Source organism: Cenococcum geophilum (assembly GCF_001692895.1).
Source record: "Cenococcum geophilum 1.58 unplaced genomic scaffold K441scaffold_14, whole genome shotgun sequence".
Lineage (NCBI taxonomy): Eukaryota > Fungi > Ascomycota > Dothideomycetes > Gloniales > Gloniaceae > Cenococcum > Cenococcum geophilum.
The window spans coordinates 2,508,946-2,520,612 of record NW_027137572.1 but is presented as its reverse complement, the minus strand read 5'-3'; the positions used below and the strand labels follow the sequence as shown (position 1 = coordinate 2,520,612).

Below are 11,667 nucleotides of genomic sequence, written 5' to 3'. Positions count from 1 at the left end.
CTAAGCGCCCTAACCCTTCTAGATTTTCCTCTTTAACGCTAAGTTAACCTTCTTTACTAGCTATATAGAAACGGACTATTAAGTAAGCTACTAAAGCTACTAAATTAAATATAAAGCGCTATTAAGGAAGATGGCGAGTTTTAGAGGCTTTGAAGGAAACGGTAGAGAAGGTAATAAGAGAGATAAAGGCTATAAGAGAGCTAATCGCCTAGAAGTCTCTTTAAGAAAAGGCCTCCATAGAGTTTATCTACGAGTTTAGTTACCTAGATCCTATAGAGTAACTACCTATTTTATAAGCTTTTAAGACGGAGTTAGATTATTTCTTATAACGGCTAGAGCTGTAGAGCTTTAGCGAAGTTTAATTAATAATATTTTAACTAGTAGGAAGGAGGACGCGTAGGAGAGAAAGCTTTAGATAAGATCTAGCAAGATTTAGATAAGATTTTCGGTAAAATCTAAGTCGCTTTTTACATAACCTACCAAATCAACATTATCTTTTTCCGAATATGTTAAATCGCCTTGGTAGAGCAATCGGCTTAAAGGGCGCATGTACGTTTACTTGTACCGGCGGTAAAAAAGACTTTAATAAAGGCGTGCTGCCAATAGCCCATATTTGGAGCCATACTAATAAGAGAGGGAGGCTTTGGAACACCACGATTTGGCACAGATATCACGACTTCTGAGAAGAAGGGGCGTTGAGAACAGCTTCAAATTTGAGGTGGGTAAGATCCTTGTTGCCTCTGCGGCCACTACACTCCTTCCTGCTAGCTCACATACTAATTTAGCTGCAGACGTACATCAAGCAACCCCGATACTTTGCGAATTGAATAATATCCGTGGGGCAGTATTGATAGAGTTGAAGGGGGGGTACCTCAAGACAGTTTCATCGCCTCATTTCGATGGTGCGCCAGTAGCCAGTAAATTTACTCCCCGGTTATCTACTGAAGTTTCTGCTTGCAGGGGGAAGCACCGCCTCAATCCTTAACAGGCTGCTGAAGAAGTAGTGGAATACTTGTAATACGTACATCCCCCATGTCCGACTGGCGGCCTGGAAAAAAATGCATCTATATAAAAGTACCAGCTTAGTCATATCTGAAACCCAGCGCGTCTTAGAACCTTTCAACCCAAAACCTGGGACCAAGTACGTATCATTAACACCCGTGAGAACCCTTCCATCCCTCCCATTCTACCAAAATTATACCAACGCCTTACCCTGTTTCCCGGTTTTGAACCGCCATTCCAAATCAGACCTCCACAATCTGGACTCGTTGGCTCTTTCTATTCTTTAGCTCAACTAAAGTCGGCGTAAGTGGTTTCCTATCGACCAGCCTCTCAGGTTGCTCTGAAGTCACCGTCATTGGTTTCAGCAGGTGGGGCCTTGCACCTGCTGACCGAGATACGGAGACCGTTCGCGCCACGCCTAAGGAGACTTGCGCGATTTCTAGTGTAGACTCGTCTACTTCAGCTAGGCGTGGGGAATTCTCGCCCTGTACCTGAGACGTAGTCTCCGCTAGCTTGGAGACGATCTCCCATTCCGGTTCCTCCAGGCGGGGCTTCCAGAGGCTAGGGTCCTTAGCCACCACGACAGCCGTTTCCTCGGAGTCAAAGCTTTGGACGATTGAAGGGGTTGGGGTCTTGAGGTGAGTAGCTAGCTCAGGAGTTGGCGGTTCCTCTTGAGCGGTGTGAGCAGATTTCTTCCCCGCATCATCCGGCTGCGCGAACGTCTGCCGACTGGGCGAAAGCGCGCTTGGTGCCGTATTCGATCGTTGCAAGGGCCGGGGTCGATGCAACAAGGACCCTCGAGGCGAAGGCGAGTGGTTATCTCTTGCTTGCGCTGGTGGCGGGAATAGCGATAAGGAGAATGTCGGGGATTTTGCTGGAGAGGGGGAGGTTGCTCTCCTATGTGGTTTCAGTAGTCCATTGGCGCTATCCACATCCTCCGTCTGTGAACTTGATTAGACATGTTCTGAGAGGTGGGCAGATCTCAGTCATTACTAACCTTCATAGATAATTCATTCAATGGCTTCAATTTCTCCGGGTTGGCTTGCCGCCGTAAGAAAAGTGACGAAGGTCGGTCCGGTCTGAGAAGGTTACCAAACATAACGCTGTACCTCTCCATTTGAATGTCAGGAATATCGACATTAAGCATTGGTCCTGAGTTTAGAGTGCATAGAGAATTGTTTTCTGAGCCACTAGAGACCATCGATTTGGGAACGTTTGCCGGAGAGTCCCAATTGTCCTTTCGAGGCAGTACAGGGCTTCCTTCCCTTGGTATTGGGGATCTTGTGGCAGTCGTAGGATTTTTAGCCTCAGGTTTGGCTTTGGCTTGATCCGCAGCTGCTTTCTTCGCTGCTTTGGCCCTCTTCCGACTCTCCTGCTTTTCAGATGTTGCGGTCGGCGATAAAGCAGCTCTGGAAGCGGACCTGGATGCTGCGCGTGGTCTTTGCGAGCCGACATCGCTGTAGCTATCCACATGGTTCTGTCCGGATGGAAATTGCTGCAACTGGTAAAATGGTGTTTGTTGGACGTTGTGGGATGCTTTCCTCCCAAACAAAGACCTCCACCTGCTCATTTTCGGCTTCGCCATATCGTGACTTGTATCTGAGGAATCCGTGAAAGAGTGATCATATGAAATCTGAGTGGTAGTTCCAGGTTGATTTGTGACAAAGTCAGTTGCGCGAGTATTCTGGTTCCAGTGAGCCGGGGTGGTGGGACTTCCTAGAGCTATCCCAATGGTTCTGTCTTCATGGATCTCCGCAGTGTACAGTACAGTCTTTGGAGTGGGAAGAGGAAAATTGTACGTGTGGTCATCTGAAGTAATGGCGATAGGAGCTCCCTTTTTGTGGAAATGCCTGCCGCGGTCTCCTGGTCTGCTAGATGTCCTAGGGCGTTGCACCTGATCAGGAGTGTCTACGCGCTTGCCCGGGTTCGTTGTATGTGCAGCAGGCTTCAAACTTTGGCCATCATTCCGAGGCTCCGAGTCGGTTCCTGTGAGAGGTGGCGCAGGTAAGTCCTCCTGTTGGCGGAGGTCTTTCTGCGAATTTTTTAGCCGCAGCGACTTTGATCTTCCTAACATCCTGGCCATGGCGGTTTCAAGGGTTATCTTTAGGCGCGTAAGTAGTCTCAAGTACTTTTAGTTTGCTCAATTGTAAGGAGTGACTGAGGATAGAGAATGACAGCAACGTAAGGACCGGACGGCTCTCCAGAGAGCCAGGAATGTTGTAAAGACGGTGAAGAAAAGGTGAAGAAAGTAAGTCTCATCGAGGCAGCGGAAAACAACATGATGAAAGAAAAGAGATATTAGCGTGGCGGCAACCCCTACTTGTCAGAAGGAAATTGAAAGGACATTGATAGGCCCATGGGTGACCTTGAGCTGCAGCACTGAGGGGTGAGAGGGTTGTACAGAATGACAATAAGTCAGAAACGGCGAGCGGGATTGGCGCAGCGATAGATTTGTGACAGCGGCATCCATGGGGGCAGCCGTCGCGAGTTGTTCTGGCAAAAGTGGGCGTTAGTTGGCGTTGGCAGGCGTTGAAGCGCGTTCCTGCAAGCACGTTTCAGACGATCGAAAGTTCTCCGCTCATAATTTCGCCTACTGAGGCTGACCCTGCAGAACGCCATTCGCCTCATGCAGACCCTCGTCGACCGTCCAGACTGGCTGCAAGGTAAAATGATGCACGCGCGATCTCGCAACGAATTTCCCGGTAAGGCAGATAACAAACAAGCCGTTAATGGCTAACGTAGGTTACAGGGTTTTGACCGATACCATAGTTTTGACCAAAAGGAACATCAAAACTTTACCTAGGTTACATCTATCACGCCTAGGTAAGCCTCAGCACGACATATTGCCTTCCGTTACTTTTAATTTTGGCAGAACAACAAAACTTTACTTATTGGTCAAAACTAGGGTGACGGTCAAAACCCTGTAACCTACGTTACGCAACTGGCAGCCGCCAATGATGACTTGCATCCCTGGACCCTTGCCCACCAACGCTCCCACTCCGGAAATGAAGGAGAAACGTAGAATATATGTAAACGCCGCCTGTCCAACATAACCAAGATTGCTAATTACTGCTAAATTCTCCCGAGCTTTCGTTTTAATAGAAATGGCCTCAAGAGGAACACAAAAACGTCAACTTCCTTCATTTAACCTCAATCTCCATGCGGATAATCTATTTCTTGTTATTCCCCTTATGCGGCTGTTGGCATCCGATGAGCCATCATATCATGACTTTCTGGGCTTTTGACTCGCGGGTATGTCCTCAGACTCTCAATGTGAGTACCAAGCCTCTATGACACCAAGTTCATGAGGCTATCTTCGTAGACCTAGCTATATCCCACGGCTAGCTCCCTTCAAATCTATCAAAGCTGAATTCCTGCTTGGCTCGACCTTGGATTTATCGTTCCAGTGAATCTAAGCAGTTATGCTCAACCAGTTAACATCAATGCTGATCCTTGGCATCTCTTGACCTGATTCGCATGCCTTCGATCCGAAGACACCTAGTCTGCGGACAATGACACTCCCGGCCTCCATCTTTCATACCTTTGTGCTTCTTCTCTTGAAGTTTGTGGGACATGCGTGCTCAAAGCATACTCAAAGTGACACATCTTAATCTCTGGCGGCTTTGTTGGATCCAACTCATATTCTGTCATTGAAGCATCCACAGCAATGGCGCAAAGATCCTTAATTTCAGCACCGCTGCTTCCCTCTGTCCTCGCCGCCAAATTGCCCAAGTCTACGTCTGCAGACAGTGGCATGCGTTTGGTGTGAATATGAAAGATCTGCCTTCTTGCCTCAAGATTCGGTAGTCCGACGTACTGCCGAGCATCGAACCGCCCAGGGCGAATTAATGCAGAGTCTAGAATATCGGGTTTATTTGTCGCACCAATAATGAGAACATCCTTCAACGTCTCAATACCATCCATCTCGTTCAAAAGCGTTGTGACTACGTTCAGGCTACTATCTTGCGATTTGTCTCTTGACTTGCCAATGGAATCAATCTCGTCGAAGAAGATTATGCATGGCTTTGCGGCGCGAGCTTTTCTAAACACATCGCGAATGGCGCGCTCGGATTCACCAACGTACATTTTAATAAGCTCGGATCCTTTTACGGCCAGAAAGTTTAGATTGGACTCGGTAGCTACCGCTTGGGCGATCAGGGTTTTTGCGCAACCAGGGGGACCGTACAGCAGAACTCCTTTCCGGGATTGGGTGCCACCAAATTTAGTTGCGAGGTCCGGGAACTGCAGCAGTCTGTTTTAGTGCTTGATGAAAGAAGACATTAGCAGGACATACCTTGAATGGTCGCACTGTCACAGTATACAAAAGTTGCCTAACATGCTCCAATCCGCCAATGTCAGTCCACCTGACCTTGGGTAATTCTAGCAGGACATCTTTCATAACAGTAGGCTGTACTCGATCAATTATAGAGTCAAAATCGTCCTGCGTGACCAAGGTAGAACTCTTCGTATCTTCAATAACAGATTGCTTCCTTGCGAGTTCCAGCGATCGGTGGACTGCTCGTCTTCGAGCCAACCCACAGAGGCTGCGTAGATCTCGCCCGACAAAACCATGTGTGCGCTCGGCCAAGACGTCGTACTTAATGTCCAATGAAGGACTAGCTTGTCTCAATATATTTCTCAAAATGTCTTCTCGTTGCTTCACGTTTGGTGCAAATATCTCGACCTCGTGTCCAAAAGCCATACTCGTTCTCAGGCTGCTGTCAACGTCATATATACTCCGAGTAGCTGCTGCTACTAGAACCCTAGCGCCTTCCAGTCCACTTAATTCTTTTCTCAAATCACCGCAAAAGGTCTCGGCCTTACTGAGAAGCTTGTCTAGCTCATCAATGACTATAATGCTCGGCTGAGAAGCGCGAGCGTTTTCAAAGACTTCAGAGAGCACCCTAGACTGGGATTTAGAGTTCGACGACAACCATCTCTGGCCCAAATTGAATTTTTGACGCCAGGGAGCCTCGGCTAGCCTATTGAGTAGCAGAGATTTGCCTGTGCCTTCCGGTCCATGAATGAGGATAGCTGTAGGGCCTTCCAGGCGGTGGTCTATCAACTGGAAAATCTCATCGGTGAGATAATAAAGGCGATCGTTGATGTCTTTGATCTGCTGACCCAATCCTCCAATACCACTAGAATCGACCTGTACGAGTTCATTTAATGCGCCTTGAGGTTTTTTGGTGGTTTGAGGGCTCTTCATTTTGACCTGGCTTGTGAACAGCTTGAAGCAGAATGGCCCGCCACCAGTTGATGATGGTTCTACGCTATCAACTATAAGACGGAGTTTCGCATTTTTCTGGCGATATTCGGGGCCTTTTCGCTGGATCTCGAACGAGCAATTAGGAACAATCATATCGAGGTCGACTATTTATGCCATTAACTTGTGTTATATTCACAGTGCGTCTAGGCACGCACCTCACCTAATGCATAACTTGCCCACTGCTCAAGTTCGTCGGGAGATTCATAGCCAGCCAAAGACTGTTCAGGGTCTGCAGGAGTAATGAAAACCGTATCTGCTCTCTTCCAAGGCTCGTTTGCCTTTTCAATGGAGATGCGGTCCTGTAGAGTAAAACCATATGTCTCTCGTAGTAGATCAGTAACCTTGGCAATTCTTTTGGTCTGGTTGCTGCTATTCGCATCTTGCGAAAGCCAGGCGATGGCTAAACCAGCCCCGCTGGGAGAGCTTAATCGACATAAATCTCCCGTCTCTAATCCCAAAGCTTTTAGGTCTCTGATAGATAACTGGACCCTGAATCCGCCCTCAAGAGCCGACACAGGCATACGCCTTTCCAGCGGACGGAGAGTAAAATGTAGTGCTGCAGTCATCTTGTCTAAGCTGAAAATCTAATTTTTTTAGTGAAAACTTGGTACAGCTTTTCAGAACAACCAAGTCTGGTTCTAAGTGAGTAGCAGCAAAACAATCATCAAGGAATATGTACTCGTTCCTGCTCGAGGTTTCAAAATTTCTAGTTTCATTAGGCGGAATACGGAGGCAGAATAATATTTGCTAGCAAGGAATTTCATCTTCAATTTGCGCGGATTTGTACGGAACTTCTACCATTGAGATGCGCCTCTAACCTCTCAATTGATGCTACCACCGCGACTGCTACCTCTACGGTATTTCAGTCCTTCATGGAGAGTAATTCAAATCCGTCAGGCGTCCGGCACGAATGACACTCCACCAAAGAAACATCCTCCACGACGCCATCGCGATAACTCGCAGCCGTCAACCAAACCCAGCGATTCAATAACGAGTCCAGAGAATGATGCTATCTCCCATGATATCAGCCAATCGGAGACATCTCTGACCAATAGTGACGTGGAATTTGTTAGTCCCTCGAGAGAAACCCAGATTAGAGAGGCGGGAACTTGTCCTAACGTTCAACAGAAAGTTCGAAAAGTCCCATTCATACGTAAATGGCTGCCGCCAAACCACCCCCGTTTCTCCTCTCGACCAGTCCAACCACGATCAACAACGTCGGAAAAGAATGGCGCACACGATTCACCTGCGAAAGATGAGTCCCGGGTATCTCAGCACAACTCACGAAACAGAATCGTATCTGAACAGTTGTGGGACAGCAATGGGATTAGTGGTGGTAATACCATCAAAGAGATAAGGAGCACCCGTGCTAGGAATAAAACAGTTATTCCGGAAGCAAATCTAAAAGCGAAGCTGGACGCAAAGCTAGACGCGAAGCCAGACATGAATCCGGAAGCGAATGGATCCCGAAACAAAACTATCACATATAGAGCCGTACGAAATAAGAATGTCCCTCTGCCTCCAGCTCAATCCCCGCCAATTGAACAGCCTCCCCAGCCATCAGATAGCATACTGAGAAAAGAGGAAGAACCCAAGAAGATTCTAAATTCAGATAACTCATCTCTTCTTGAAGAGCTGTTTCCTGAAATTGTGAAGAAAGAGCCGTCTACAACACAGAAGCCCTCGGAAAGAACCGTCCCAAAACTTGATCTTCCCGATCTTCCACGACCTGTCGTGTCATTACCAGCCCACCGGAAAAGTATGCGCGAACGGTTTACAGAAGCCTTTATATCGCGCGGCGAAGACATTACTGTCCTCAAGCTCCAGCACTGCAGCACTGCATTGACCGAAGCGGACTTCAGGCGCCTGATCCGGCAGGGTAAACATATTGAAGGATGGGTGCAGGGTGGTGATATAGCGCAGGTCATCCCAGGGCGCGATCCAGTCTCCCTCGCCCGCCGCCCTTTCTACTGGCTTCTATTTTCCACTCATGACGCTGCGGTGGCGTATCAGGCAAACGCAAACCGTATCCACCACCTCGCTGCGCGACATACACCCAGGTCAGTCTTCTCCGCCGTGCCTCCACCCCCAGGGGTTTTAGAGAATGGAGAAGACCTGCATGCGTTGATTCAGAGTTACACGCTTTACCCGCCATCTCTGAGGCTACCCCTGAACATGGTATTGCAACCGTACGAGCCACTCTTACGTGCCGTGGTTGAACAGGGCGGTTACAGACCAATCGTAGATGACAGGGAGGAGAAGCTGCACAAAGTCCTGCTATGGATAGAGGGCCAAGAGCCTCACCCGTTCACTCTGTACAACTCTATCCAAAAAGATGGTGCGGAGAAGGGGTTGATTTGGGGTATCGCTGGGGCTCAAAAGGGCATCAAAAGACTCGCGGACCTCACAAACATCCAGAAAATTTCTCGGCCTTCCAGTGAGCCTGACGAACAGACCAAAATCCGGCAAGAGATCATAGATCGAGTGTATAATCGCTGGATCATCGAGTTTGAGACGGAGCGCATGGCGAGGAGGTTCGCGAGGGCCTGGCATAGAAGGCGCTTGCCGATCGCCGGTGACAAAGGTGATTGGAAGGATGATTCCACGGTTAGAATGTGCAATACAGAGGTGTTGTGGTGAATTGGGTTCGATTTGAAAATGATCTTCGGGCATCCTGGCTGTATAAATGTGCATAGCGATATCCGGAGACGGAGTATCCAGAGGCGTTTCTGGCGATGTAGATGTACAGCACTGTATAATATAGCTTTGTATCATATCAAGAAGATGTTGGTTCTGTGACTTTCAATGATCTGCGGATACCGTTCAGACCTCCCAACCCAACGCGGAAAAGATGTTGATACAAACGCCCTCGCTATGCATAAACAGCCGCCCGTGGCCAACAAGGTCGAAAGTCCCATGAAACATGCCCCGCAGCTCATTCGTCCATCTGCCACGCATACTCCAACTCCGCCCGATTACTCTTCCTATTCCTCGCCTTGAACCACTCAGCCTCAAACCCATTCCCGCGATCGACCCCATCCCACCTATACCCAGGCCGAATACCATGCCGATTCGGCGGCGCAGCGCCCTTATACAGCGGCTTCCCCGTCGCGCTCTTCCCGGCCTTCTTCTTAACCAGAAACCCGGCCGCAGGATCATTCCAGCGCTCCTTCCCCCTCAACTCCTCATTCAGCGCCACATCATCCGCATGCCGCGCAACAGGCATATACCTAGCCTCCCGCAACGCCTCCCGCCGCTTCTCCACCTCCACCCTCTGCACATCGCCCCTGGCCGCGCGCTCCCTCTCCACCCTCGCCGCCTCCTCCTCCGCCATCTTCCGCCGCGCCTCCGCCCGCTTCATCGCAACGTTGATGACGCGCCCGCTCGCGTCGCGGTAGATCGTCTCCGCGGCACCGCCACCCACCTCCTTAGTCACTTCCGCCGCTCTGCGCCGCTCCTCCTCCCGCCGCTGCTTCAGCGCCGCCGCGACCTGCGCGCCTGTTTGCAGGCCCGCGTGCGCGCCCGANTCCATGCGCAGGATGTTGTCCGCGTCGACCATCTCCGGGGCTTCGTCTTCGGCTGCAGCCGCGGCGGTGCGGGCGGCGGCGGTCGAGGCGATGATGGCGTCGGCGTCTGCGGCCGCGGCCTCGTCGGCAGCGAGCTGGGAGGTTGTGGAGGGCGCGGGGACGCCGATGGTTTTCCAGGTTGTGGTGGATTTGGGTTTGGATTTGCGGGTTTCGGTGGTGGTGCCGACTAGGGTGGAGGTGGGTTAGTAAGGGGTGCACTGTAGCAATTAAGGGGAGGGTATTGAAGGAGAGATGGGGGTGTGTATTTGGGGAATTGCGTACCTATCATGGGTGCATCATCGTCGTCGTTTTCGGCGGTGTTGGTGTTCCATCCTGAGATGTCGTCGTCTGCAATTATGAGGCCGGCGGGGTTGTTTTTTGCGGCTTTTCGCTTCCGCTTCTTGCTCTTCTTGTCCGCGGGAGGGTCGGCGGTCAGGTAGTTCTTCGCGAGATAGTCGGCGAGGGACATAGTGGATAGACAGTGTGCAGTTGAGGATGGCAGTGCGAAAGTTCACGATTCCTGGGGTGAAATCCATGTCACGTGAGAGGGCGCCGAAGTTCCGCCGGACGTGTCAAAGTCGGCGACGTGCGCGGCCAGCCCTGGTACTCTAGCAATCGGAGATCCACCTCCATCAGCATTCCTCCCTACATGCAAGCATGGCTCCTGGAAGCCGGTCGGAAGAAGTGTGGGCATGGTATGAGGCCGTTTACGAGGCAGTGCAGGAGATACCCCGCGGAAGAGTCACTTCATATGGGCATATCGCCAAACTACTGGGCAAGCGTACGTCCAGTCATCCCAAGGTTCCACGCCTGAGGAGTCAAACGAACTAACTCCACGAATTCCTGCAGCTGAGTGCCCAAGGTCAGTCTGCTTTGAAGCTAGTGGGAAGCAAGTGACGGCTGTCTAATGCATCGAAAGACAAGTTGGTGTCTGCCTCAAACATCTGCCTTCACCCAGCAGCGACGCAAGCAAGCCCAGTGCGCGATGGCACAGCGGCAACGTGCCGTGGCAGCGCGTGATAAACTCCAAAGGATGCATCAGTCCAAGGTATGAGCCCCCATCTGTGCCATCCAAAGCCGAGATTCGTCATATCGTACCTGTAGTACATGTGTGTTTGATGCGGTTGCTTATTGACGCGGAACAAAAGAGGGCCTTCAGGTGCCAGTCACCAAGCGGCCGCTCTGAGGCGCGAGCAGGTGCACGTGGATCAAGGCAGTATGGGCGAGTATTCAATTGATCTCGCTACCTACGGCTGGTTCCCGGATGTGCTGCCGAGCGAAGCGGCAGAATTGAGTAGTGACGACGAGGACGACGAGAACGAGTCGGAGGCGGATGAGCGAGGCGATGTTGACAGGCCTCGATCGTAGTGGCTATGAATAGATGGCGGGGATTGTGGCGCTTGCTTGATAGCAGAGCTCCAAGGCTCTCTAACAGGACCGAATCGGATTACAAGGCAAAGGCGGCGTCAATTCAGGTTTCTTTTCACGGCCATGACCATCTAGACAGTCTGCCAAGTATAGATAGCTGCGTTTGAGGGTGCAGGTAGCTATGTAGCAGCCTTGTTACCTTGATGGTTTGGGGAGCGGGCGGGGGTCAAGCTCGCGCGCTGCCTCGCAGCCAACTCCGAGCTCTGGTCTCCACGATGATGCACAGCCGTGCGTCAGCAGGAACCCGCAAAGCCCCCAAGAAACCACCACGTTCCAGTTCCTGAGTGCATGACGGAATGTCATCATCAAAAGAACAAAGAACGAGGTCTGTCCAGACTCGAGCGAAGGCTGTGACCTCGGCGGATGTCGGGGTCCCGTGGTCCCATTTGCTTATCAGTACGC

At 50.6% G+C, this 11,667-nt stretch overlaps 5 protein-coding genes across 5 annotated transcripts; 2 read left to right on the top strand and 3 right to left on the bottom strand.

The window, feature by feature from the left end:
- Positions 1-887: 887 nt before the first annotated feature.
- On the bottom strand, positions 888-3,547 carry K441DRAFT_608279 (uncharacterized protein). Its single transcript, XM_067645459.1, has 2 exons — positions 2,000-3,547; positions 888-1,943 (listed from the first exon to the last, which is right to left on the bottom strand). Exons 1-2 carry the CDS (start codon positions 3,083-3,085, stop codon positions 1,245-1,247), a joined length of 1,785 nt encoding a protein of 594 aa, XP_067505793.1. The 5' UTR covers positions 3,086-3,547; the 3' UTR covers positions 888-1,244.
- Positions 3,548-4,500: 953 nt separating this feature from the next.
- Positions 4,501-6,837, bottom strand: K441DRAFT_553829 (AAA-domain-containing protein; the record flags this gene model as incomplete). The annotated part of the gene is made up of 3 exons (XM_067643200.1): positions 4,501-5,244; positions 5,297-6,375; positions 6,432-6,837. 3 exons carry the CDS (start codon positions 6,835-6,837, stop codon positions 4,501-4,503), a joined length of 2,229 nt encoding a protein of 742 aa, XP_067505792.1.
- Positions 6,838-7,035: 198 nt separating this feature from the next.
- K441DRAFT_58901 (uncharacterized protein) lies at positions 7,036-9,053 on the top strand. Its single transcript, XM_067644741.1, has 2 exons — positions 7,036-7,339; positions 7,400-9,053. The coding sequence occupies exons 1-2, from the start codon at positions 7,100-7,102 to the stop codon at positions 8,909-8,911; spliced, it is 1,752 nt and encodes a 583-aa protein (XP_067505791.1). The 5' UTR covers positions 7,036-7,099; the 3' UTR covers positions 8,912-9,053.
- Positions 9,054-9,206: 153 nt separating this feature from the next.
- Positions 9,207-10,306, bottom strand: K441DRAFT_686209 (uncharacterized protein; the record flags this gene model as incomplete). The annotated part of the gene is made up of 2 exons (XM_067651968.1): positions 9,207-10,024; positions 10,120-10,306. The coding sequence occupies 2 exons, from the start codon at positions 10,304-10,306 to the stop codon at positions 9,207-9,209; spliced, it is 1,005 nt and encodes a 334-aa protein (XP_067505790.1).
- Positions 10,307-10,494: 188 nt separating this feature from the next.
- K441DRAFT_553773 (DNA binding methylated-DNA--cysteine S-methyltransferase) lies at positions 10,495-11,205 on the top strand (the record flags this gene model as incomplete). The annotated part of the gene is made up of 4 exons (XM_067643194.1): positions 10,495-10,618; positions 10,687-10,699; positions 10,757-10,885; positions 10,986-11,205. The coding sequence occupies 4 exons, from the start codon at positions 10,495-10,497 to the stop codon at positions 11,203-11,205; spliced, it is 486 nt and encodes a 161-aa protein (XP_067505789.1).
- Positions 11,206-11,667: the final 462 nt, after the last annotated feature.